General features: G+C 34.7%; 1 protein-coding gene across 1 annotated transcript in view; it reads left to right on the top strand.

The window, feature by feature from the left end:
* GUCY2C (guanylate cyclase 2C) overlaps positions 1-23432 on the top strand; it is a 118951-nt gene that overhangs the window by 9649 nt on the left and 85870 nt on the right. Inside the window, exons 3-6 of the mRNA XM_031938235.1 lie at positions 2809-2863; positions 9198-9304; positions 12585-12649; positions 16414-16629. Of these exons, the coding sequence (XP_031794095.1) occupies positions 2815-2863; positions 9198-9304; positions 12585-12649; positions 16414-16629 (437 nt within the window). The 5' untranslated portion in view covers positions 2809-2814. The remainder of the gene's footprint in view (positions 1-2808; positions 2864-9197; positions 9305-12584; positions 12650-16413; positions 16630-23432) is intronic.

Raw genomic sequence — 23432 nt, 5'->3', positions numbered from 1 at the left:
GAATGCAGATATGGCTTAACATAAGGAAAACTATGAACATAATTGATTATATTAATAACAAACTAAATAAAATAATATGATTATATCAGTAGATGCAGGAAAAACCCCTTTTTGACAAAATACAACACTGATTTCTACTAACAATACTAAAAAAAATAGGAATAAGTAGATTTTTTTCCTTAAAATGATAAGAAATATCTACATAAAACCATCTGTAAAGGGGATAAGTTAGAAGCTTTCCCAATAAGATTAAGAATGAAACAAAGATGTCCCATATTATTCAATATTGCATTAACTAGCAATAGCAGAAAGAAAAGAAAAAGAAATCAAAATGGCAATGAGGTAATAAAATGATCTCTCCTTGTAAATGATATGATGATATACTTGGAAAACCCTAAAGATTCAGCTAAAAATTAATTGAAACATTGAATAATTTTAGCAAAGTAGCAGAATATAAAATAAAACCATACAAATCATCAGAATTTCAATATACCACCAACAAAATACAATAAGAAATCATAAGAGATACCTTATTTAAAATAACTATAGACTGTATAAAATACTAAGGAGTACATATGCCAAGATAAACTCCGAAATTAAATGAACATAATTATAAAGTACTTTTTATACAAATAAAGTCAAATTTAAACATTTGGAGAAATATTGTTCATCAGTGGGCAGGGCCAATGTAATAAAAATGACAATTCTACCTATTGAATGAATTCTACCTAAATTGAATTTACTTATTCAATACCATCCTAATTAAATTACCAAAAAATTATTTTATTGAACTAGGAAAAAAATAATAAAATTCATTTGGAAGAACAAAAGGTCAAGAATACCAAAGGAATTAGTGAAAGAATTGTGAAGGAAAGAGATTTAGCAGAATCTGATTTATATAAATCATATAATTGTATAAACTATTAAATTATATAAAGCAGTAATTATCAAAACTATTTGGTTCCGGGTAAGAAATAGAAAGGTGGAATGGAATAGACATACGATACACAGTAGCAAATGATTATAGTAACCTTGCGTTTGACATAAATAAAGATAAGAATACACTATTTGACAAAAATTATTGGGAAAATTGGTTAAGCATTCTGGCAGAAATTGGTTATAAAATCATGTTTTACTGAGAGAAGGTCAAAGTGAATACATGATCTAGATATAAAGGGATATAAAAAGAGGAGAAAAGACAGTCCCTGCCCTCAATAAGTTTACAATCTAATGGGTGAGACAACATGCAAACAAATACATGCAAAGCAAGTTATAGATATATTGATTTCAGAAAGGCCTGGAGAGACTTACACAAACTGATGCTGAGTGAAATGAGCAGGACCAGGAGATCATTATATACTTCAACAACAATACTATATGATGACCAGCTCTGATGGACCAGGCCATCCTCAGCAACGAGATCAACCAAATCATTTCCAAAGGAGCAGTAATGAACTGAACCAGCTATGCCCAGAAAAAGAACTCTGGGAGATGACTAAAAACCATTACATTGAATTCCCAATCCCTATATTTATGCCCACCTGCATTTTTGATTTCCTTCACAAGCTAATTGTACAATATTTCAGAGTCTGATTCTTTTTGTACAGCAAAATAACGTTTTGGTCATGTATACTTATTGTGTATAATTTATATTTTAATATATTTAACATCTACTGGTCATCCTGCCATCTAGGGGAGGGGGTGGGGGGGTAAGAGTTGAAAAATTGGAACAAGAGGTTTGGCAATTGTTAATGCTGTAAAGTTACACATGCATATATCCTGTAAATAAAAGGCTATTAAAAAAATAAATAAATAAAAATTAAAAAAAAAAGTTATAGATATATTGAATTGTTACCTAACCTTAATTAATGAATGGTGCTGCTCAGTCAAACTAGGACCTGTTGAAGACTTTAGCTTAAAAAGGCCAATATTTTTCATTACATCCAGGGCTATCTCCAATCATCCTTATCTACATCTTGTCCCTGGACCTAGGTGTCTCTGAGGGGAAAATGAGGCAGGTGACCTTGCATAGTCCTTGGTCCTTTAAATCCCATTCACTTGCATGTCATGGTATCACCTCCCTGATGTCATGGACCTCTTTGAGAAGGATAAACAACAACAACAACAATAATGAATGGGAAGTAAACAATAGAAGGAAGGTACTATAATTTAGAGGGTTGGGAAAGGCGTCCAATAAGGAAGTGGAAGCCAGGGAAATTAGGAGGCAGAGCTAAAGGAGAATGTGTAAAAATGAGGAAAAAATACTGGGACACAAGAGATAAAGAATAGCTAGGAGTTCAATGTTACTGGATTGTGATTATGGTAAAGAAAATAATACAAACCATAAAGTGCCCTGTGAGTTATTATTATTATTATTTTTACACACCAGTACATTAAATATGAGACTATAGCTTGAGGAGAGGAAAGAAAAAAGGAAAAAAGCATTTATTAAATATCTACCATGTTTCAGTTGTTGTGCTAAATTCTTTAGATATGCTGTTGCCTTTGATTCTCATAACAACTTGGGGTATAGGTACTATTATTTTACAATTGAGGAAACTGAGGTAGAGATTAAATGACTAGTCCAGGTCATACAGCTAGTATGTATTTGAACTCAAGTTTTCTTGACTCCAAACCTAGCATTTTTCTTGATAAATGTGAGGTTATAGGTATATGAAGGATTTTCCCAAAAGAATATTATTTTTAATTTTGCTCTACAGTGAAAGGTAGAACCAATAAATAGATTTTTGAGGAAGGCATATTTTAGTTCAAAATTACAGAAAAATTTTTTGAACAATCTGTCTAAAGGTGATCATGCTTCAAGGGATAAGAAGACTGTCTCTGTGTCAAGGATACTGCTCAGGTATGGATTCTAATCTTTCCTGTCACTCTAGGACTGCATCATTCTTTGTTTCACATTAGTTGAATCATATTTTTTTTTATTTTGCTGTCATATAAGTTAAGAGATAGGGATCAACATGTTTCATATCTTGATAAGAAAATTCTCTAGAACAAACAGCCCATTTTAACTCCAACAGGTTAAGATTTAGGTTTGGATGCATAGCCAACAGACTGGGGTCCAAATCCTTAGGAGCTAATGTATTTATGCTTTCATCAAATCCATTGACTTTTATTTCCTTTCCAAAGTAAAGGCCCTCCCCCCTTTTTTTGTATCTCTCATCATATCCTTCCTTCCCCCACCCTTTTCCCACTTACTATTGATATGGTGCAAGCTTATTGGACGAGGACCAAATAATCTTTCTATTTTATGGTTCTGACCTTTTTTTATGAGCAAACACATGGAGTGGACTTTGGTTTGTCTTCCACTCTGAGGCTCCTGTTCATGGATTGTTAATATATGTGTTCTCTGAGCCTTGGGAGTGAGTGTTGGGCAGTGCCAGGGTAGTGGGTGGAGTAAAGCTGATTGAGGGAACTAGCTGGAGATCATCCTTTTAGATTTCCATTTTTCTTTATAATTCCAAGCCCAATAGTAGTGAGTACAAGAGAAATGGGCTTGAGGTGAGGGATTCATAATGAGATTAGTGCTGGGTCTAGTTCTGTGGCCCCTCCTCTTTTATTTCCAGGGATGGGGATGGATTTTACCTGAAAACAATTTCTGTGGGAAGGGTCTTTATGGGATCAGTGTATTGATGATGAATAATTCAGCCTTCCCGGAACCACTGAAAAATCTGGAAATAGCTATGAACAAGAGCATGGATATGGTGAAAAATCAGCTTAAAGGTAAATGTACAGTGAAAGGATCTGCTCCATTTTTTCCTTCCTAGCATTATGGTGTGGGGTCTGAGCAACTTTCAGAGTTTCAGGTTTGATCTTTTGCTCTTTTTCTTACTCTAATTTTTCTAAGTTCCTGATGATCTTTTTGTGTCAAGATAGCAGATTCATAGGGGGAAGGCTAATTTATAAAACTGACCACATAAATTCTATCTACAAAAGCTCTGTCCTTGGCTAATGAGGTGACCCCAAGCAATAGTACAGCAATAACATGATCATGGGATGCTTAACTTGGTGTTTTCCTTTTTTTGTTTTTAAAAAATTATCTCTTTTGATATCTTTTGTTTTTATATTACTACATTTTCTCCAGTATTCCTCTTCTCTTCTCTCCAAGAGAACTATTCCATATAACAAAGATTTTCCTTAAAGAAACAAAAAGAGGAAGAGGAGGAAAAGAAATCCTTACAGATCTTTTTCTGCAAAAGCAGAGATGTTTTGTTCTTTCAGTGCAAAAAAAATTCAACCACTTGATTTTGAAATCAAAGCACACATGATGGTCTGTTGAGTTTAGTAGATCAATTAAGAACAGAAAATGCTTACATTTTGGTTTCCCTTGGGGCTCTTTTTTTTTAGATATTTGTTGGTAAAATATATTGTAATTGTGCTGAGCAACCAATATAAAGAAACTAATTCATTTTATAATTTTATTTTTATAGCATTGAATGCATTGACTTTCTTTCTATAGTTTTAAGATGATTACATATTTTAAATTATTGGTTATTGTGTAATTATTATGAATCAGCTCAGATATGTCCAGAAAATTTGCATCCTATGATATACCAGAGTCAGAGATATACTAGGAGATGGGGCTACAAAGACAAACAGAATACTTCCTGTCCTCAAAATTATGGGATTCTATGAGGGAAACAAGATCTATACTTGGATAATTAAGATTGAATTGCAGCATATTCATTAATTAGCTTAAGACAATTCAAGTACAGGATATTTGGCAAAAAGCAAAAATAAAACACAGAGAAAAATAAAAATATAAATAGTGCCCATCATTCCATTGAGTGGGCAGGCATGAATATGAGATAGATGAGAAGAGAAATGAATCTGTCCTCAGGTCTCCTTTTGCTCATAACATAGCTTTCTCATACTCAGGATCCTTGTTGCCCCTCCCCTTCCAGGACAAAATGAGGGGAAGGTATGTCTGTGGATGGTGGAGAAAATTCTGGGGGGGAGAAAATGCAAAGATGGGGGCAATCATCCTTATTCTCAAATTTTAGCCCAACCAACCCAGCCCTTGAAGGCAATCTTTATGTCAAAGTAACCTCACTCGCTGATATTTCTTTTCTACACTGTTATGACGTGAACAGGTCTGTTCACTTTGGATCCTGCTACAAAGAACAGTAATTTTGACTTTATGAAATTTTTGTTTTATAAGCAAACTTTAGAGTACAACTCTTGCTTAACATGCAACTCCACTATACATATCAATATATCAATATACACATATATCACTATATCTATATCTATATACTCCCAAAGTAAATAAACAATTTGTGGGGCTGAGGGAGCACTAATAACTTGAGAGAACTAGAAAGGCTTAATCTGTCCTTGAAAGAAGCAAAAGTATTTCAAAAGGTAAAAGTGCAGAGAGAGAACATATAGAAAATTGACTATACCAAAACATAAAGGTGATGGAATTGCAAAGAAAGAATGCCACATATGGGGAAGACCCTTTTCTCTTGTCACATTCTCTACAGGAGATTTATGATGAGAAAACTGTGACATGAGAGATGAGATAATTTATGCAAGGTCACGCAGCTAGTAAATGTTGTTAGCTATCTGTCTTTATCTTTAGGTCTCTGTCTCGTTGCATGTGTTTCTCTCTCCTTTTCTCCTTTTTTTCCTCTGTCCTATATTATGTTACCTGTAATGGATTGTCACTGTATTGATCTTATGGGTTTTTCTCCTGTACTATATATTGTCTTCATTCCCCCTACCCCCACTAGCTATCTCAGCTCCAGTAGTTAGGGGGGAGTGGTTAGAAAGCCTTTTTCTGATAAGCATAATTTTCACATCTTTTATTATAGCTAGAGGCTGTGACACAGCTAACAAAATGGTATTCTGATGCCAATTTTAGAATTCTTTTTACTATAACATTATTGTGTAATTATTAAGTTCAATCTCAGGTATATCCAGAACTTAATTAGTATTTATTAAGTGCCCACACATACAAAGAAGTCAGTAAAGAAAGACTAAAGAGGGAGAACTATAAGACATTCTAGAAATCATTGAATTTAACTCTTCTCAATTTACAAATTTAAAAATTTACATGAGATATAGTCCAGCCGGGGCAGAGTACAGAAGGACTATCTATCACCTGTCTTGTTTCAGATACTATGAGTCTTTCCAGAAACATAAACTAAGATAACACTATTTTTTTTTTTTTAAAGTTGGACACCATGTTAAATTGTTGACTCATGCTGAGTTTTCAATCCATTAAAATCTTCAGATTGTTTTCCAAAGTGATTATCTAGCCATAATTTCCCCAATCTATGCTTGTGTTGTTGTTGTTTTAACTCAGGAGGACAGGGATTTTTCTGAGCCCAAAGATTCTTAATCTTTGTAGCTGATAACCTATCCCCCACCCCCCACCCCGCCCCGGATTATTGAACAAGTGGAAATTTTAGGATGATTATCAGTGTAGCACTGAGGGTCATCAGAATTACTCTAATTTCAAATTATATCTAATTTGGTAGTCACTTAAAACCAGAGATCACAAGTCCCTACAGTGGTTTTTTTTATAATAGCTTTTTCTTTTTCTTTTTTCTTTTGATTATAGATTTTTGTTTTTAAAATACATGCAAAGATAGTTTTCTTTTTTTCTTTTTTGATTTTTCACATGCTTTACTTTTTTTAAAATAGCTTTTTATTTACAAGATATATGTATGGGTAATTTTACAGCATTGACAATTGCCAAACCTTTTGTTCCACTTTTTCCCCTCCTTCCCCCATTCCCTTGTCCCCACCCCCCCATGGAAGGTTGACTAATACATGTTAAATATGTTAAAGTATAAATTAAACACAATATAAGTATACATGTCCATACAGTTATTTTGCTGTACAGAAAGAATCAGACTTTGAAATATTGTACAATTAGCCTGTGGAGGAAATAAAAAATGCAGGCAGACAAAAATAGAGGGATTGGGAATTCAATGTAATGGTTCTTAGTCATCTCCCAGAGTTCTTTCGCTGGGTATAGGTAGTTCAGTTTGTTACTGCTCTGTTGGAATTGATTTGGTTCATCTCATTGTTGAAGAGGGCCACATCCATCAGAATACATCCTCATATAGTATCGTTGTTGAAGTACATAATGATCTCCTGGTTCTGCTCATTTCACTCAGCATCAGTTCATGTAAGTCTCTCCAGGCATTTCTGAAATCATTCTGCTGGTCATTTCTTACAGAACAATAATATTCCATAATATTCATATACCACAATTTATTCAGCCATTCTCCAATTGATGGGCATCCACTCAGTTCCCAGTTTCTGGCCACTACAAAGAGACCTGCCACAAACATTCGTGCACATACAGGTCCCTTTCCCTTCTTTAAGATCTCTTTGGGATATAAGCCCAGTAGAAACATTGCTAGATCAAAGGGTATGCACAGTTGGAACAAAGATAGTTTTCAACATTCACTCTTTTTTTTTTTTTATTATTATAGTAACTTTTTATTGACAGAATCCATGCCAGGGTAATTTTTTTTACAACATTATCCCTTGTACTCACTTCTATTCCGATTTTTCCCTCCCACCCTCCACCCTCTCCCCTAGATGGCAAGCAGTCCTATATATGTTGAATATGTCCTGGTATATCCTAGATACAATGTATGTGTGCAGATCCAAACAGTTTTCTTGTTGCACAGGGAGAATTGGATTCAGAAGGTGAAAATAACCTGGGAAGAAAAACAAAAATGCAAACAGTTTACATTCATTTCCCAGTGTTTTTTCTTTGGGTGTAGCTGCTTCTGTCCATCATTGATCAATTGAAACTGAATTAGGTCTCTTTGTCAAAGAAATCCACTTCCATCAGATTACATCTTCATACAGTATCATTGTTGACGTATATAATGATCTCTTGGTTCTGCTCATTTCACTTAGCATCAGTTCATGTAATTCTCTCCAAGCCTCTCTGTATTTATCCTGCTGGTCATTTCTTACAGAACAATAATATTCCATAACATTCATATACCACAATTTACCCAACCATTCTCCAATTGATGGGCATCCATTCATTTTCTTCTAGCCACTACAAACAGGGCTGCCACAAACATTTTGGCACATATTGGTCCCTTTCCCTTCTTTAGTATCTCCTTGGGGTATAAGCCCAGTAGAAACACTGGTGGATCAAAGGGTATGCACAGTTTGATAACTTTTTGGGCATAATTCCCAGATTGCTCTCCAGAATGGTTGGATTTGTTCACAACTCCACCAACAATGTATCAGTGTCCCAGTTTTCCCGCATCTCCTCCAACAATCATCATTATTTTTTCCTGTCATCTTAGCCAATCTGACAGGTGTGTAGTGGTATCTCAGATCAACATTCACTCTTGCAAAAGCTTTTGTTCCAAATTTGTCTCCCTCCCATTCTCCCACTTCCTCCCCTAAACAGCAAGCAATTCAATATAGGTTAAACATGTGCATTTCTTCTAAACATATTTCCCCATTTATCATGCTTCACCAAAAAAAAAAAAATCAGATCAAAAAGAAAAAAAAGAGAAAGAAAAAAAAAGCAAGCAAACAACAACAAAAAAGTTGAAAATACTGTGTTGTAATCCATTCAGTCCCCATAGTCCTCTTTCTGGATGCAGCTGGCTCTCTCCATCACAAGTCTATTGGAACTGGCCTGAATCATCTCATTGTTGAAAAGAATCACGTCCTTCACAGTCCTACCAGTGTTTTTACTTTAACTATACCTACCAAGTGACATTTTAATCCAAAGAAAATGGATTTGATGAAAAGCTGAGTAAAAAAGATGGCAATAGAAATCTCCTCCCTGGATAAACCTGAGACATACTTTCCCATAAATAGATTGGATACATGTACGACTGAGGCACATGTATGGAACAGTATATCTACAGGAATCACATGTGACCAGGGCACATGTGTAGAGGGCCAGTGCAGGGTCTCTAACCCTGCCGAGCAGCTGATATGTTTTGGTGATGCCATTATACTATTCTCTCTGTTTGCTTCCTGTTAAGTTGCCTATTCCTGCTGATTCTCCTAGGTGTTATGTCATTGTTCTCTACCTATCTGGCTGGTACTCTTAACAGTAAAACTCCCTAGCTTTGGTGCTGTAGTTTGGCCAGCAAAAAACTTTGTTGTTTTCTAATATGATCCAATGGAAATTATATTAAGTTTTCTGTGTTTTTTTTCTCCCCATTTCTGAATGACAGACATAAATGTGAGCATCCAGTATCAAAGGTCTTTAACTCCAATCTACAAGATAAATGACTGCAGTAGTAGTACCTGTGAGGGCTTGAGTGTTCTTAAAACTATCAAAGTAAGTATGAAAACCTGTTGCATTTTTATAGAAATGACTTGCTTATCTTCCAATAAAAGGTAAATTTTCATAACTTAGGGAAAGTATATTTGGCTCACATTTTCCTTATATACATCTTTCTTAGTACCTTACTGACTACAGGAAAGGATAAGAATGTATAGTAAATTTAGTTTCAGTATCTTGCTATTTCAAATATGAATAGTATCCTTTTTACTATGTCTAACTATGTTTAGTCAAAAGTCTAGGGGAGAATACCAGGTGTTCAATACCTCTACTCCGTTTTAGATGAGTAGTGAAATCATTTTATAATCTCTGTTTAAACACTTGTTAAGTTTTCTCTTTAAACATTGGTTTAAGAAGATTTGTTCTGGATAAGCTACTGACCTTTTAGGAGAGTTTCTGGTATAACACAAACTGAGATTTTTGAACCTCTAAGTTTATATTTGAGCTAACTATAAAAGTCTTTGGTTGATAAAGGCAATCATTATATTAAATAAACACAGTGTTCCACTAAGGCCCTATTTTAGTTTTTCATCTTAATTGGAGGTGAGAGGGTTGTCAAAGGCTAGGCTAACTCAGTGTTAGCTCTGGAAAATCCATCTTTTCCTGTTGGCATCTGATCACATTTGGGGTAGTGGTGTAAATTAATTCCTCAATTAAGAAACATTTTTAAGGCACCTACTATGTGCCAGGAACTGATGACACAAATACAAAAGTGCTATAGTCACTTCCCTTCTATTGGGGGACAACATGTGCACATATAGATACATATAAAATATGTATAAAGTCAATACAAGGTAATTTGGGGTAGGGAAGTACTAGCAGATTGGGGAGTCAGAAAAGGCTTTATGTAGGTAGTATTATTTAATATGGGGCAGCTGGACAGCTAAGTGGATAGAGCACTGGGCTAGAAATCAAGAATATTCATCTTCTTGAGTTTGTCTGGTTTCCGGCACTGACTAGCTGTATGACCTTAGCAGGTGACTTAACACTATTTGCCTCAGTTTCTTCATCTGTAAAATGAACTGGAGAAGGAAATGACAAACTACTCTAGTATCTTTGTCAAGAAAACTCCAAATGACGTCACAAAAAGTCATATACAACTGAAAAAAATGACTGAACAAAAGCACTTAAGATAAGCTTTTGAGGAAGATTGGGAGCCTAAGAGATGGAGGTGAGGAAAGGAGTTAATTCCAGGTATGAAAATGGAGTCAGGAGAAAGAATATTGGCAAAACTGCTTCCTTTCTTTTTCTTTTCCTTTTTTTTTTATTTAAAGAAGCAAACATCAAATGGTTTATTCACTTTGCATAGAGATTTATTAGTAGACTAGAATATCTATTCTTGTGGAGAAAGAAGCAAGAGAAAATAGTAAAAATACCAAACAAAACAACAAAACCAACTCTTTGCCCTAACGACATGCAAGGTAAATTGGGTCACTTATAGCTATAAGTGGCATGGTGTAGTTATAATAGTGCTAGATTTGGAATCAGACAAGCTGAGTTCAAATTCCATCCCTACCACTTTACTGCGTGATCCTGGAGAAATGACCTAACTTTTCTGGATCTCAGTTTTCTCATATATAGAAGGAAAAGTTTGAATTGTATGATTCAATTCTCAATTCTAGGAGCAACCTAATGAATTTTTAATTCAAGGTGTCCTAAAATTTCAGAGATTTTGGATAATCTCTGGAGAGGCAACTAAAACCATGGAAGAACTGAACTTAAAGTAAATTATAATGTTCTAATGAGAATGAAACAACTATGAAATTTCAAGCTATACCATATTGGAAAAAATGAAAAAAAGATGAAAAGAGTCAATATTATAAGAGATGTAGGAAGACAGATAGTATTATTGGGGTTGTAAATTGGCCAAATAAATTTGGTAAACAGCTTAGAGTTATGGTAAAAAAAAATAATGATTAAAATGCTCTTTCACTAATAAGCATACACCTCAAGAAGGCAAAATACAATAAGGTCCTATATATACTGAAATTTTTATAGCAGTACTTTTTATTTATGGTAACAAAGTATCAGAAATAAAGAGAGTGTTCATTGATTAGAGTAAGGCTTTATTATAGCATATATATTATAGCATATAAATGTAATATGAGGTTATTGCTTTGAAACAAACAATGACTTTGGTAAATACAGAGAAACATGAGACATTTTAGCTAAATTAATTAGGAGTAAAGTAAAAAAAAGAGGAAAACAATATATCCAGTGAATACAATAATGTAAATAGGAGGAATAACAAAACAAAAATAAATGCTATGGAATTATAATGATCAAATGGAGTAGAGTAGATATAATGGAGGAGATGATTTTTTTTAAAGAAAGAAATGTTTTTATTCAATACGTTAGAACAAAATTAAGTGAAATTTTTCCTTAAGTTCGGCTCAAATATTTATGAATTTTTAAAATAGCATTTTTAAATTTTTGTTTGCACAGTCAGACTAGCAGATAATAATAATTATTTTTTTAAGAATAACTGGTTGGAAAAGGATGCTAATCTATCTCAATTAGAGTTATGGGAAGATCAGTTGTTTGAGTTATGAGGCTATAATTGAAGAACCACTATCACCTAACAGGTGCTCCTTTAATTTCAGGCAAATTACTGAAGAAGAAGCAAAGAGCTTTTTAAATGGGAGATTTGAAACCCAATTTAATAAATGGCAGTACTGTTATCTGAGGAGCTCAGAGTGGAAAGGGTTGGAACAAAAAGAAAAGCTGTCACTTGGTTCTTTTATATTGGATTTTTGGTAAACAAAAATCACACCATTTGGTCTTTCCAAAATTTAGTGGCCTAATTATTACTATAATTGGGGCTCAAACTCAGTAAAAATACATTGGTCCTTCATCATATTTTGTACATTTCAATGCTGCTTTGAAATTCTCTTTGTTGACTTAATCTTGACTTCTCTTTCCTTACAGTCTGTTTTCTATCTTGCCCTACATATCTCCTTGATACTCCCTTGCAGAAGGATTAGTCTATATGAATAATACTTCCATTCCACTAGGCAGTTCCAATCTAGTATGTCAATACAAATTGGTCAGCTCAATGTCATGTGGATCTGTCATCTCTAGCATTTTCAAACTATGTATTTTATGCCAGTCTATCCCATAATACTTCCTTCTCCATTGATGTATTCTTTTGTCTGTTTTATAAAGCTCAAAAATATGAAACATTTCATGAAAGTGCTTATTCTCCACTGTATTATGTCAATTTCAGTATATGTGCTGTTGAAGCAAGGACCTATTGATGCATTCTTATCTTTTACAGGAAAACAACACCGTGGGATGTGCTCTCTTGGGACCTTCCTGTACCTATTCCACCTATCAGATGTAGTAAGTAGTTTCCTTCCTTCTTTTCTTCAACCTTCCTTTCATCCATTCTTCCTTCTCCCTTCTTGGTTCCTTTCCCCTTCCCTTCTTCCCCTCCTTTTTTGCCTCCCTCCTTCCTTCCTACCCTCCCTCCCTTTCTCCCTCTTTCTTTTCTCCCTTCTTCCCTCTTTCTTTCCTCCCTTCCTTCCGCCCTCTCTTCCTCTCTCCCTTTCCCTTGCTCTCTCCCTCCCTCCCTTCCTTCCTTCCTTCCTTCCTTCCTTCCTTCCTCCCTTCTTTCCTTCCTTTCTCTTCCCTCCTTCCTTCTTTCTCTTCTTACCTTTTCCTTCCTTCCTTTCCTTCCTTATCCCTTCTTTCCTTCCTTGTTTCCTTTTTCCTTCATCTCTCCCTAATTTCCTTCTTCTTTCCTTTTATTTTCCCCCTCTCTCAGGACATTTGTGAGCTTCTCTTCCCTTCATAATTGGGATCCAAAGTCTTTGACTTTAACTTTATCTGATTTGCCAGGAAAGCTCTTCTCCCAACTTGAATCTGACACCCAGTAGAGAAGTTAAGGGGCAATTTGGACTCTTGTATCTCAGAATACTTCATTTCTGTCATCCTTAGTAGTGGGATTCAACCTAGTACCAAATAAGAAGGTCATTTCTTCCAAGTGTTTAGCCTAACTTAGAATTCTTTTTCATAATTCTTTTTATTTAAATTAGTCCTCCTTGCTCTTTTGCTGTGGCATAGTGGATACAGGACTGGTTTTGGAGCCAAGAAGACATGGGTTTAAGTCTCTGACACATACTAACTAGCTCATACATGCCTCCTTATCTCCTTGGTCTATCTGCCACAAGTCTCTCCCTACTCTGTTCCATCCTTCAGTTGTCAAAATGATCTTCCCTAAACCCTCACCCTCATACCCTTGTCCTACCCCTCCATTCAATAAACTCTTTTTTTTTTCTCAATCATTTCTGACTCTTCATGACCCCATTTGGGGTTTTCTTGGTAAAGTAAAGATACTGGAGTGGTTTGCCTTTTCTTTCTCCAGCTTATTTTATAGATGAATCAACTGAGGCAAACAGAGTTAAGTGACTTGCATAAGGTCTGAGGCCAGATTTGAACCCAGGAAGATGAGTCTACTTTACTCTAAACCTGGCAGTCTATCTACTACTCCACTCAGCTGCTGTCCAGTAATCTCTAGGAATTTCCCATCACCTCCAGGATATATATATATATATATATATATATATATATATATATATATATATAACATTTCTTCTTCTTTTTTTAAATTTATTACTCTATTTCCCCAGTTACATGTAAAACAATTTTTAACATTTGTTTTTAAAACACTGAGTTCCAGATTCTCTCCCTCCTTCTCACTGAGAAGGCAAGCAATTCAATATAGGTTATACATGTGAAGTTAATCAAAACATTTCCATAAAAGTTATGTTTGTGACAGGAAACATAAACATTTCTTTCCCCATTTCTCTCCCCCTCCCCTCCAAAATCCCCTGGAAAAAAAAAAAGAAAGTTAAAAAAAAGTATGCCTCAAACTGTATTCAGACAAAATTAGTTCTTTCTCTGGGTATAGATAGCATTTTTCATCATCAGTCCTTTAGAGTTGGCTTGGATCTGCTGCTGAGAGTAGTTAAGTCATTCATAGCTTAGCATCAAAAATTTCTTTCTAAATGTTGCAAACACTCTAACCTAGCTCCGTCCTACCTTTCTGAGTTTCTTATACCTGACTTACCTGCTTGCTCTCTAAAAGTCATTGACACTGGATTCCTTGAAGTTCCTCAAACAAGACTCCCTGGTGCCTCCCTGTTCTTGGCATTTTCACTCTCTGCCCTGTGCCTGGAATCCTAGTGCTCCTCATTCTGACTCCTGGCTTTTCTGACTTTCTTCAAATTCTAGCTAAAATGCTTTGTTTGAATTCTCAGGACTTATAAGTTACTCAGTAGATGTATATTGATGAACTATATTACTCTTGGCAAATAACTTACCCTCTTAGGGCTCTAAGTAGGCTTATGTGGGTGGGGATAGGGGAAATGAATGTGTGTATGGTCACAATTCCAGGTTTAAACTGCATTATTAATGTCTGTTCCATAACTTTCTTAAGTGTATACAACCAACAAAACAAACAAACAAACAAAAAAATCAAGCCCTGATTTATTTGTAGGGTATGTTGGTTTCCAAAGTATAAATGTTCACTTTTAAAATTTAACAATCAGCTCTCTGAGGTAAGAACAGGTTCCAGTATATCCCTGAACTATACCTTTCTTTGTAATCACGAATGAATTGACATATATAATATTAATCCCTATTCAAATATTCCACTCCTCCCCCCAAACAGGAGACTTAATCCCTATCCAATAGTATCATTGCATTAATGTCTTTGGGTGTCTGTTTCACTGATTGTTGGTAGGCATTTCAAAAGACAATGGCTTGAATACTGAAGTGTTATCAGAGGCCCTTGGGAAAATTGATAAAGGCCTTAAATATTTTTTCTGAAAATAGATTTTTTTTTTTGAGGCAATTGAGATTAAATGACTTGCTAAGAGTCATATAGTAGTAAATATTTGGGACCAGAATTGCAAGCTCTCCTGACTCCAGTCAGCTGCTCTAACCACTGTATCACTTAGGTTTTCCCTACAATAACTTTTTATGAAGTATCAAACATGAAATGAAAGATACTTTATCATTCTCTCATACAATTTTGTCAGAAAAAATACTGCCCCCCATCAACTCTTAATTCTTTGTTCATTCTAAGAATTAACTCATAGTTTTAGAGATAACTTAAGCTTAAATATAAAATAAAACAAATATGTGTATGTATATACATATACATACACATAAAAATATATATGTATATACACACACATATATATTGCAACTTGTAGTTTTATTTTTCAGCTAAAGTCCCAATCAAGTCTTCTCTTATTATTTATTTGCTTTTTAATGTTGACCCTTATTAAAGTTAAGGGGTGAGGATGCAGAAGATGGATGTGTACATAGTCACACTTTCAAATTAAAACTGCATTTTGTTCTGTTCCATGACTTAAGTCTATACAATCAACAAAACAAAATAAAACAAAAGAAATTTTTGGGGGGATATTGATTATCATCATTTAAGTTTTAAATACTTTTTTTGGTGGGGGAGGAGAAAGATTTGACAATAAAATTTCATAGGAAAAGTCTTCACACATTCACACAATTACCAACCAAATTTTTCTAATGCAGAGTTCCTTAAGACAGCTAGTCACCACAGTACTTCTGGGTCACAGAAATTCCTCAGACACACAATAAGGCCAGTCTTACTCCATAGTACAGACAAATACAATTTCATTCTTCTTTTCTCTCTACTTTCCTATTCTCCTCACATCTGACCATTTCAAGAAAGAAAGGAATATTTGGAAAACTTGAGAATGGAAATCTAGGAAGGATAGTATGTGTCAGGCCAGGATAAGAAAGGGAGGATTCTAAGATTAAAGAGATAAGCCACAAAGATTTATCTATCATAAGTTCTGTGAGCAAAAGGAACAATTGTGGTTGTAGCATGGGGTTTGACCCACTTCCTAATTCCTATTTATCTATATTAGAACAAGTGAGAAGGACATTTAGAAAAGTTAGAACCCTTGTCTAAATTGCCTCATTTAATCCTTCAACATTTATGCACATATCCCCAAAGAGGTTTAAAAGTGATTGATAATTAATTTTTATAAAATTGATATTAATACTGCTTATCTCTCTTCTTATTCTCACTCCTCCTCCCCTGCCCCTTTTAGCCTTGACACAGTTTTGGACTTCCCCATGATTTCATCGGGAAGTTTTGGATTATCATGTGACCACAAAGAAAATTTAACCAGATTGATGTTTCCAGCTAGGAAGCTGACATATTTCTTAGTCGATTTCTGGGAGACTAATGACTTGCCATTCAAAACTGTTTCATGGAAAACGGCCTACATTTTTAAGAACACTAATTATTCAGAGGAATGTTTCTGGTAAGAAGTTTTTTGTAACATTATACTGGCTTCTGAGAAAATATCTCTAGGACTGAAGCAGACTGCCTAGACACTTCTAGGCCTTCTTTTCATTGACATTTTATTCTGAATTTGATAAACATCACTCCTCCTTCCCCTTCCCCATGAATTAGAACTATGAATCTCCACCATGTAGAACTTGTTTATCTTCCCAAGCATTTATTCAGTGTTATACCAATCAAATAAACAGAGCTAGAAAAAAAATAGTATAATTCATCTGAAGGGACAAAAGGTCAAGAATCTCAACCAAAACAAATTCCTTCACTCTCCATGTCCAAAAATAAATATTTCTCAATTTCGGTCAATATTTATTAAATGTCCATTATGGGCAGACACTGCATTAAGCCCACAGTATACAATAAGAGTCAAAAACCAATACCTGAACTCAAGGAGTTACAGGGAAAACAACATGCAATCAAAAACATATTAAGCAAGCTCTATAAAAATAAACAGGAAATGATTAATAGAGAGAAGGCACTACAATTAAAAGAGATTATAGAAGATTTCCATTTGTCAGAACTGAGAAGGAAGAATTTTCCAGGCCCGGGACACAATCGGGAAAATGACTGGAACCAAGAAATAAATTGCTTTGATTGTGGAATAGTCAGGACGGTGTCACTAGATATAAGGATATATTTGGAAGAGTAAGGGTAAGAAGGCTGGCAAGGTAGGAGAGGGCCAGGATGTGAGGGGCTTTGAATGCCAAACAAAGCATTTTGTATTTGATCCTGGAAGAAAGAATTAGGGAGCCATTGTAGTCTATTATTTGAATAGAGGAGTGAGACATGATTAGACTTCCCTTTAGGAAAAACACTTTAGTTGTTGAATGGAGCATGATTGAAAAGAAAAGAGACTTGGGGCAGGTGGACTCACCAGCAAGCTATTGCAATAGTCCAAGTGTGAGATGATCAGAACCTGCACTAGACTAGTGGCAGTATACTAGAGGAGAGAAAGGGGCTCATTTGTTGTAAAGGTGAAATCAAAGGGCCTTGGCAACTAAAGAAATCAGAATACCAAGTGGTAGTGGGAATTAGTGAATCATACTATCATGCTACTCAATTCTGGATTTAGTTCAGCATACACTTATAGGTCTAGTTCAATTTCTGTCTTATGAGGAAACTTTATACAATTATGGGAATTGTGAGGAAACTTTATTGCATTGTTTGAACATAATCCTGAAAGGCTGGGAGACTGAACCACCTTTACCTGCTGCTTAAAGACCCTTGATTAGGGACCTAGGTTATGCTGATGGAGAACCAATCAGCTCTAAAGATTGATGCAAAAAGTTTTCTCATAATTGTATGTCTCATTTTATATTATCAGAAAACTTGCTAATCATACTTGCCAATCAGTTATTCTTTCCATGTTTCTTTGATTGAATATAGATACTTGGAAGGAATAGTTTTAGAGAATTGTGCCTATTTGCTTTTTCCCTCCTATCTTGGAAAGTCTCTAATCTTTGCTTTAATTAGAAATCAAATTTTGTGTGCTGGCTAATTGTTTTTTTATTTTTTTTAATTTATAGGTCTTACTTAAAAAAAAAAACAACTTTGACTACTTTTTACTTTTACTTTACTTTCACTTTTAAAAATTTATTGGTCTTACTTGATTAATTATTTTTATTTCATAAAAGTCTGTCTCTTCCTGTATTCTTGGCCCACCCTTAAATTGAGGAGGTCTGGTCCCAATTTGTTAGACAATTGGCCTAACAAATAAGGAGCATTGCTTAATAAATTGATATGTTTAGAAGCACAAATCTTTGTTTCCTCAGTTATTTCATCTTTTATCCACTACACAACAGATTAGATGTGTGGGAGGGGCATGAAAAAATACAGCTCACTCTTAAATTGTGAGCCTGAGGGATTGGGAAGATGATGTTGTTCCCTACAATCATAGGGAAGATTGGAGGTAGAGAATGTTAAAGGGGAAGAGAATGAGTTCTGTTTTGGATATATTGAATGTAAGATGTCTACTGGACACCCATTTGAGATGTCTGAAAGGCAGTCAGAAATGTGAGACTGGAGGTCAAAAGCAATGGATGGAATATTGGGCCCAAGGTCAGAGTTATCTTCCTGAATTCAAATCTAGTTTCATACACTTACTAACTGTATGACCCTGGACAAGTCACTTAACTCTGTCTGCCTCAGTTTTGTCATCTGTAAAATGAACTGGAGAAGGAACTGGCAAGCCATTCTAGTATCTTACTAAGAAAACTCCAAATGCAGTCACAAAGACTTGAGTATGACTGAATCACAACTTGATCTGCTGTTTTTCCTAGATTTTTGTGGAGGAAGTGTAGGGGAAAGCTTAGGTGTCTTGTTATTCTGCCCTTCTACCAATATGTTTTTAATTCCTTTACCTTGGATTTGGCTGATCACTGCTATTGCTTCTTATCTCTGTGAAATCTTTCTTTAGTCCTCTATTATGGGAAATGGGACTCTAATTTAAAGCAAGTCCTTGCTACAACTATCTTCCTAGCTCATTCATTTCAGAGGATCATCTGAATCATAACCAAACCTAGGAAAGTACATCTGCTCTCTATGCCCTGGAAAATTATAAAATTGAATAATAACTCCCCCCCCTATAATTCAGCTCCCAGCCAGAGCTCATACTGCAAATATCACAGTTTTAAATCTATCTTTTTCTTTTCCCAGGAAGTTTCCCCAATCACTTCATCTCATCTGGAGCATATTAATAATTCAGGATAGTTTATCCTTGATCACAATTGCTTAAATGTCTAAAACACAGATATATTAACAAATTTAAGAATTTGGGTAAGTTTTTTTGCCAGAGAGGAAGATTTTAGGTTCAGACCACTCAGAACAGAGGAAGAGAGAGGGGAAATAAAGGTACCCTTCAGTTCTAACAAACAACATAGCATCTATTCCATATCTCATGTATGGTTTCTTCTAATTGGTTCACATTCTGGAAACATGGCACATATTTCTCATGGCAGCTGCATCCTCCTTGACTTCTACTTTCTCAGGTCATAAGGAACCCTCTCTCCAGAACCTAGAATAGCTTTTCTTCTTCTCACAAATCTTTAGATGGCTGGGACTAACTAATGAGTCACATCAACCCCACTCAAAACCCAAAGTCAAAGCAAAAGTTTCCAGGAAAAGGAGCATAGAGGAAACTGGGAGGTGTCTGCCATAAATTATCAGACATCCACCCCTCTCATTCTGAACTACTTGGCAATACCAATAATAGGAATGATTAAGATAGCATTATTGGGACAGAATGATCTTGAAGCCCTCTATCTTGATCATCCTCTGATGAATGCATTGTAGCCAACGTTAATATAAAATCTGAGTCATTTAATCACCAAACAATAAAGTTGAATGTTCTCAAGCTAATGATGCAAAAATCTATGTTGCTTTCCACAAGTAATAGATGGAAGGAGGTAAGTTGATCTTACCTTATAAAATCACACAACTTCACTGTTTGGTGGTTAAATGACTCCTAGGGACAGTTTCCCAATAGTTGACCAGCTACATGGCTTAAGTATCTAAACAGCAAAATTGCAATCATATGTGATCTGACAGTGAGTTTAATAACTAATTTTGAAATAATAATGAGCATAAATCATATTTTGAGATACTAGCAATAACTGTAATCTGAAATGAAAATGAGGTTTCTATTGGTGACAAAGTTGCAAATATTGCTAATATCACCATTGTTGCCTATGCACAAAATTAAAGGAAATTTCATTTAGAAGTTAGTAAGAATAAAAATGTATTTTTTCCCATTCAAGTTTGTGAATTCTCTCAAATCTATTCACATATCTTTTGGAGATCCAAGGATCCCAGATTTGGAACCGCTGCTCTAGATGAATTTTGTTATTATTTCATCTAATTTTATAAAATGATCCTTTTGTAATTTAATTGGAATGTCACTGAATCTACAAATTAATTTAGGTACTGTCATTTTTACATAATTGGTATGTCCAAACTTGAACAAATCTAATGACTTTATTTCTGTTAAAAATGCTTTATAGTTGCATTCATACAATTCCTAAGTATGTCTTGATAGGTGGATTCCTGGATTTTTTTTTCTACATTCTCTCTCTCTCTTTTTTAATGGACTTTATTCTTCTAACTCTTTCTACTTGGTAATATACAGAAATTAGACAAACAGGAAACATGTATTTATTAATATTTACTATGTGCCAGGCATTGTGCTTAGTGCAGGGATACAAATAGAAATAAAAACAAAAATAGTTACTTCCCACAATGAATTTACATTTTAATGGGGGAAAACAAGAAATAAGAGAGCTAAATAGTGGGTTGAAATGGGACATGAAGAAGTGACCTATTCTGGAGTGTGATGGCAACATCCTTAAGAGTCAGAAGTGTAGCCAGGAGAGAATGAAACATGGATGTCCTGAGACTATGATAGAATGATCTATCAGAGTAAAAAGACTCCAAAAACGGAGGGAAATTCTAGGGTAGCTGAATGAAAAGATTCATGATTAGGGAGGCCAATGATTTTTGAGAATTTGTATTACATAGACTAATATTTTATTCAATATTATTTAAATTGATTTTACTTGAATTTCTAGGTTAACTAAACCATGATGTCATGTAAAACAGTAACTTTCCATCTTTGTCTCTGCTTATTCCCTTAATTTTCTTTTTGTTCTATGGTTATACCTAGAATTTCGAGAACTATGTCAAATAATAATGGTGGAAATAGACAAGCCTGCTTTACATCTGATCTTTTATCCTGGAAAGGTCTTTAGTATTTCTCCATGATAAGTAATAATAATGATTGCAATAATAGCTAGCATTTATATAGGGTCAACTATGTGCTATGCATTATGCCAAACTATCTACAAATATTATCTCATCTGATCATTACCACAACCCTGGGAGATAGATATAATTATTATCCTCATTATACAGTTGAGAAAACTGAGGCAAACAAGTTAAATGACTTATTCAAGGTTATACAACCAATAAGTGTGTGAAATTCACATTTGAACTCGGATCTAGCTCTCTGTCTACTATATTACCTAACTGCCTTGATATGACATTAGTTTGGGGTTTTAGATAGATATTATGTGTCATATTAAAGAACAGTTTGTTTATTTCTATACATTTTTATGTATGTTTTTTAAAACCATAAAAGGGTGTTTTATTTTTGTCAAAAATTTTTTTATATCTATCAATCGTTATTAAGCATTTACTAAGCACCTATAATGATCCAGACACTGTTCTAAGTGAGGGGGGGTTACAAATACAAAGAATGAAACAACCTTTACTTGCTTAAACCTTAATGTAGAAGATAACAACTATCAGACACTTATTAGATATGTGACCCCAGGAAAGCTACTTAACTACTGTTTCCCTCAGTTTCCTCAATTATAAAATGGGTATAATAATAGCATCTACCGTCCAGAGTTGTTGTGAGGATCAAATGAGATAATATTTGCAAAGCACTTGGCACAGTCCATGGCACATAATAGGTGCTTTACAAATGCAAGCTATTATTGTTATTAATAATTATAACAATTTAGTCACCAGTCATTTACTAATTATTGTTTTGTTGTATTTACAAATATAAAGAGAATAAATACAAATAAATAAAAAGAATAAATATTAATACTTAAATAAAAATAGTTAATAGTAAATAGTTAAACAAGAAGTGCATTGCAAGCATGGAAGATGACCATTACAAAGAATGAAAGACCACATGAACTGATAATTAATAAATCATTGATAACTTTGGAGGAGTCATTGAATAACAAGACTGAAAGCCAGGTTACAATGGGGTGAGGAATGAGTGAAAGGAGAGGAAGTTGAGGTAATGACTGGAGATAGCTTTCTTCCCCAAAGTTTGGTCAAGAAAGAGATGAGAAATATTGGATAATGTCTTAAGAGAATGGCAGGAAGGGTCTAGTGAAGATTTTTCTTTTTTAAAGGATAATGGAGACTTGGGCATATACAAAATCAGCAACCAGTAGCTAGGAGGAGGAGGAACTGATTTTTATCATTTTTGTTATTAATATACTCTATTGTATTTATGTGTGTTCAGTAATTTCAGTTATGTCTGACTCTTTGTGACCCCATTTGGGGTTTTTGTAGAGGACTGAAGATATTGGGGAACTCTGAGAAAAATATACTTGAAGCAAAGTATACTTACAGCAGGATATTAGCTCAGTGTGATTGATGAGATGATGGTTCTCTAGTTTACATATACTTAGTACTTAGCATGGTGATGTAATTGTTCTCTAGTTCACACATATTTAGTATGCTGTAATGATGTAATCATACTGAGGTTATTTAAGGGCTGAGAGGACTGGAAATAGAGACATTCCATTTTTGATCATCCTCCTGGTGGCCTTTCTGCCTCCTACATTCCTCCACTAAGATCAAGGCTGGCCCCAGGATCCTCTAGAGAGCTAGTGCGGACATTACAGGTTTTTCTTGGCAACGATACAAGACTGGTTTGCTTTTCCCTTCTTCAGCTCATTTTACAGATGAAGTAACTGAAGCAAACAGGATTAAGTGACTTGCCCAAGGTCCCACAGTTGTGGGACTGAAACAAGATTTGAATTCAGGAAGATAAGTCTTCCTTGATTCCAGGAGTGACACCCTTTTCACTGCACTAGTTGGAGAATTGTTTTTAGAATTTTCTCAATGTTGTTGAACCAATCCTGTTTTCTTGGTATAAACTGAACCTAGTCATAGTACATAATCTTTTTGCTGTATTGTTGTAGCTTCTTTGCTAACATGTATTCAGTACTTTGTTTCCATATACAT

The sequence above is a fragment of the Sarcophilus harrisii genome, chromosome 5, assembly GCF_902635505.1.
Source record: "Sarcophilus harrisii chromosome 5, mSarHar1.11, whole genome shotgun sequence".
NCBI classification, from domain to species: Eukaryota; Metazoa; Chordata; class Mammalia; order Dasyuromorphia; family Dasyuridae; genus Sarcophilus; species Sarcophilus harrisii.
The sequence above is the reverse complement of the archived record's forward strand: the minus strand, read 5'-3'. Positions and strand labels throughout refer to the sequence as shown.